This window comes from Aquarana catesbeiana, linkage group LG13 (genome assembly GCF_042186555.1).
Source record: "Aquarana catesbeiana isolate 2022-GZ linkage group LG13, ASM4218655v1, whole genome shotgun sequence".
NCBI classification, from domain to species: domain Eukaryota; kingdom Metazoa; phylum Chordata; class Amphibia; order Anura; family Ranidae; genus Aquarana; species Aquarana catesbeiana.
Window position 1 is genome coordinate 189,084,185 of NC_133336.1, and position 3,376 is coordinate 189,087,560.

A 3,376-nucleotide genomic window follows, 5' to 3' on the forward strand; every position below is an offset into this window, starting at 1 on the left:
CAAATGCACGCCACACTTTTCAGATATTTATTTGTAAAGAATGTTGAAAAACATTTATAATTTTCCATCCACTTCACAATTATGTGCCACTTTGTGTTGGTCTATCACATAAAATCCCAATAAAATACATTTACGTTTTTGGCTGTAACATGACAAAATATGGAAAATTTCAAGTGGTGTGAATACTTTTTCAAGGCACTGTATATATTAGCTTGTAGTTTGTATAACTTTCACACAGACTGAATAGTATACACTTTTTTAACCAAAGAAATGAAGCAGAATACATTTTGGTCTAAATTTATGAAGAAAGATTATTTATTTATTTTCAAAGTTGTATGGCAAAAAAAAAAACATTGATTATTTAATTCCACCAGAAGAAAGCTCTATCTGTCTCGTAAAATTATATAAAATTCATTGGGTACAGTGTTGGAATACAGCTAAGAAATTCTTAGCAAAAATATCACAGATATCATATATGAAAACAGAAAAATGGAATGGACAGAAAGGGGGTTTAAGTGGTTAAACAAGATTTTTGATTAGATGCCTTACAATATTATGAGTGACCATCTCTTCTTATATTAGTCAATTGTAGACATGTGCAGAATGAAAAACATTCATTTTGTTTCAATTCAGTATTTACATAAATTCAATTAGTTAAACTTGTTTAATTTGATTAATTTCTTTTTTCCGGAATTCGTTTGGTTTATTCAAATCAATTTAAAGTTTCCGAATTTGGTCAAATTGAACTCAATTTGACCGAATTCGGAAAATCCAAATCGCTTTGAATTCAAATTCCAATTGAATTAAAATTGAATTTCATTCGAATTGGATTCGAATTACATTAGAAATTGAATTTATTCTATCCGAAATTCGAATTTTGGAAAATGGTTATATTCTTTCTATTCCATTCTATTCTATTGTTTTTTTTTATATTATATTCTTTTATTTTATTTTCTATTCTTTTCTTTTATATTATATTCTCTTCTAGTCTATTCAAAGTTATTGTATTCGAAATCCAAATTTATTCTATTCAAAATCCGAATTTTGGAAAACAGTTATATTGTTAAATTCTTTCTATTAATTTCTATTGTTTATTCTATTCTATTCTCTATTCTATTCTTTTCCATTCTATTATTTTATTTTATATTCTATTATCTTCTATTCTGTCCTATTCTTTTCTATTCTTTTTCTATTCTAATTTATTCTATTCAAAATTTTAATTTAGGAAAATGGTTATATTCTTTCTATTCTATTGTTTTTTTTTCTATTCTAATTCTTTTCTATTCTATTCTTTTATTTTCTGTTCTATTTATTCAAATTTATTATATTCATTTTCAAATTTATTCTATTCAAAATCTGTATTTAGGAAGAAGGTTATATTCTTTCATATTTATCCTATTTTTTTCTATTCTTTTTTGTCTATTCTATTTGATTGGAAATTTATTCTATTTGAAATTTTAGATTCAGAAGATAGTTACATTCTTGCTATTTTATTCTATTCTTTTTGTTCTATTCTATTCTATTTCTTTATTTTCTATTTTTTTCTGTTCTTTTATTTTCTGTTCTATTTCGTTCTGTTTTTCTATATTATTTTCTATTTTATTCTTTTATTTTCTATTATATCCCTTTATTTTCTATTCTATTTTTTTTCTATTCTTTTATTTTCTATTCTGTTCTGTTTTACTATATTATAGTCTATTATTTAATTTTTAATCTATTAGTTTCTTATCTATTCCCTTATTTTCTATTCTATTTTATTCTTTGGAAATTCTAATTCGATTGGAAAATTATTCAAAATCAAAAACCTCTTAAATTCGTTACTATTGTTATTTGGAAATTTGGATACATCCGACTTTCAGAATAATGAAAATTGTGTCTGAATTTCAATTCGAAACGAAACAGACCGCACATTTCGGGTCAGTTGTACAAACGCCTTTTTGGGCATATTTTTATCATCCTGTATATACTGTATACCTTTACTGAACTTTATAACATTTATTCTCTCAATGTATTGTTTTTACTTGTACTTTTTTATTGTACTTTAGAGAACTTTGTTTCTTGTTTGAGTTCTTTTAACAGTGTTTTTGACATCCTTGTTCCTTATACTATAGATAATAGGGTTCAACATTGGTGTCACTACCGTATAAAGAATGGAAACGCTTTTGTCTACATTTGGAGAATAAGTAGAGCGGGGTCTCAGATATATACAAACGATGGTTCCGTAGTAGAGAGCCAACACGGTCAGATGAGAAGCACATGTGGAAAAAGCTTTATGCCTTCCTTGTGAGGAACGGATCTTCAGAACAGTGGATATGATGTGGACATATGAAGTCAGAGTCAAGCATAAAGCACACAAACCGATGATTGCTGCAGAGATGTACATGATGATCTCATTATACAAAGTGTCTTGGCAGGACAGTCGAAGTAAAGGGGGCATCTCACAGGAGAAGTGGTTGATGTAGTGGGACTTGCAGTAAGGGAGTTGAAAGGTGAGGGCAACATGCAAAGCAGAGTTCAGAATGGACATACTCAATGATCCTGCTACTAAACTGGCACACATCTTCCTGTTCATGATGGTGTTATAGTGTAATGGTCTACAAATGGCAACAAATCTGTCATATGCCATGACTGCTAGTAGGAAACACTCCATGACCCCTAAAGCCAAATGAAAAAACATTTGGACTGCACATCCCATCAAGGAGATAGTTCTGTCCTGACTCAAAGTGTTTACGAGAATTTTGGGAACGATGGTGGATGAGTAACTGATGTCATTAAAAGAGAGATTACTCAGGAAGAAGTACATGGGGGTCTGTAGCTTTGGGTTGATCCTCACCACAACGATGAGTAAAAGGTTTCCTGACAATGTAATAATGTACATCAATAAGAACAGGAGGAAGAAGATGGCCTGGAGATATGGGACATTAGATAGACCAAGAAGGATGAACCTTGCTGCAGATGTTCGGTTTACTCCTTCCATAAAATTGATCTCATGTCTGGCAGAGGAAAAACATTTAGAAATGCAAATAAAATGTATTTGTTTATTTCCTATAAACGATCAACTCACCCAGAAGTAATATTTTAATTATTGGTTGAGCTTGATAAGTTGGCTTTTTGTAGGTCTGCAAGATCTCCTTTCCATAATTCCTGTCTAGTATGATTTGGGTGTTTCTTGCCCACCTTGTGTGTTTTAGCTTCTTTGGTTACGTTCTTCATAATATATAATAAATAAAAAATCCAGCAGAAATGGTTGAAACCCTTCATAATGGGCACAGCTGGGAACGCGGCACACAAAAATCACACAAAGTCTATAAGAGGTAGAAGAAACTGTTAGGTGGTTTAACTCTTCAACATCTGTTAAAAACTGTAATTCCAGTTC

At 30.1% G+C, this 3,376-nt stretch overlaps 1 protein-coding gene across 1 annotated transcript; it reads right to left on the reverse strand.

The window, feature by feature from the left end:
• Positions 1-2,041: 2,041 nt before the first annotated feature.
• On the reverse strand, positions 2,042-2,992 carry LOC141117657 (olfactory receptor-like protein OLF1). Its single transcript, XM_073610616.1, has one exon. It carries the CDS (start codon positions 2,975-2,977, stop codon positions 2,042-2,044), a length of 936 nt encoding a protein of 311 aa, XP_073466717.1. The 5' UTR covers positions 2,978-2,992.
• Between the last annotated feature and the right edge of the window lie 384 nt (positions 2,993-3,376).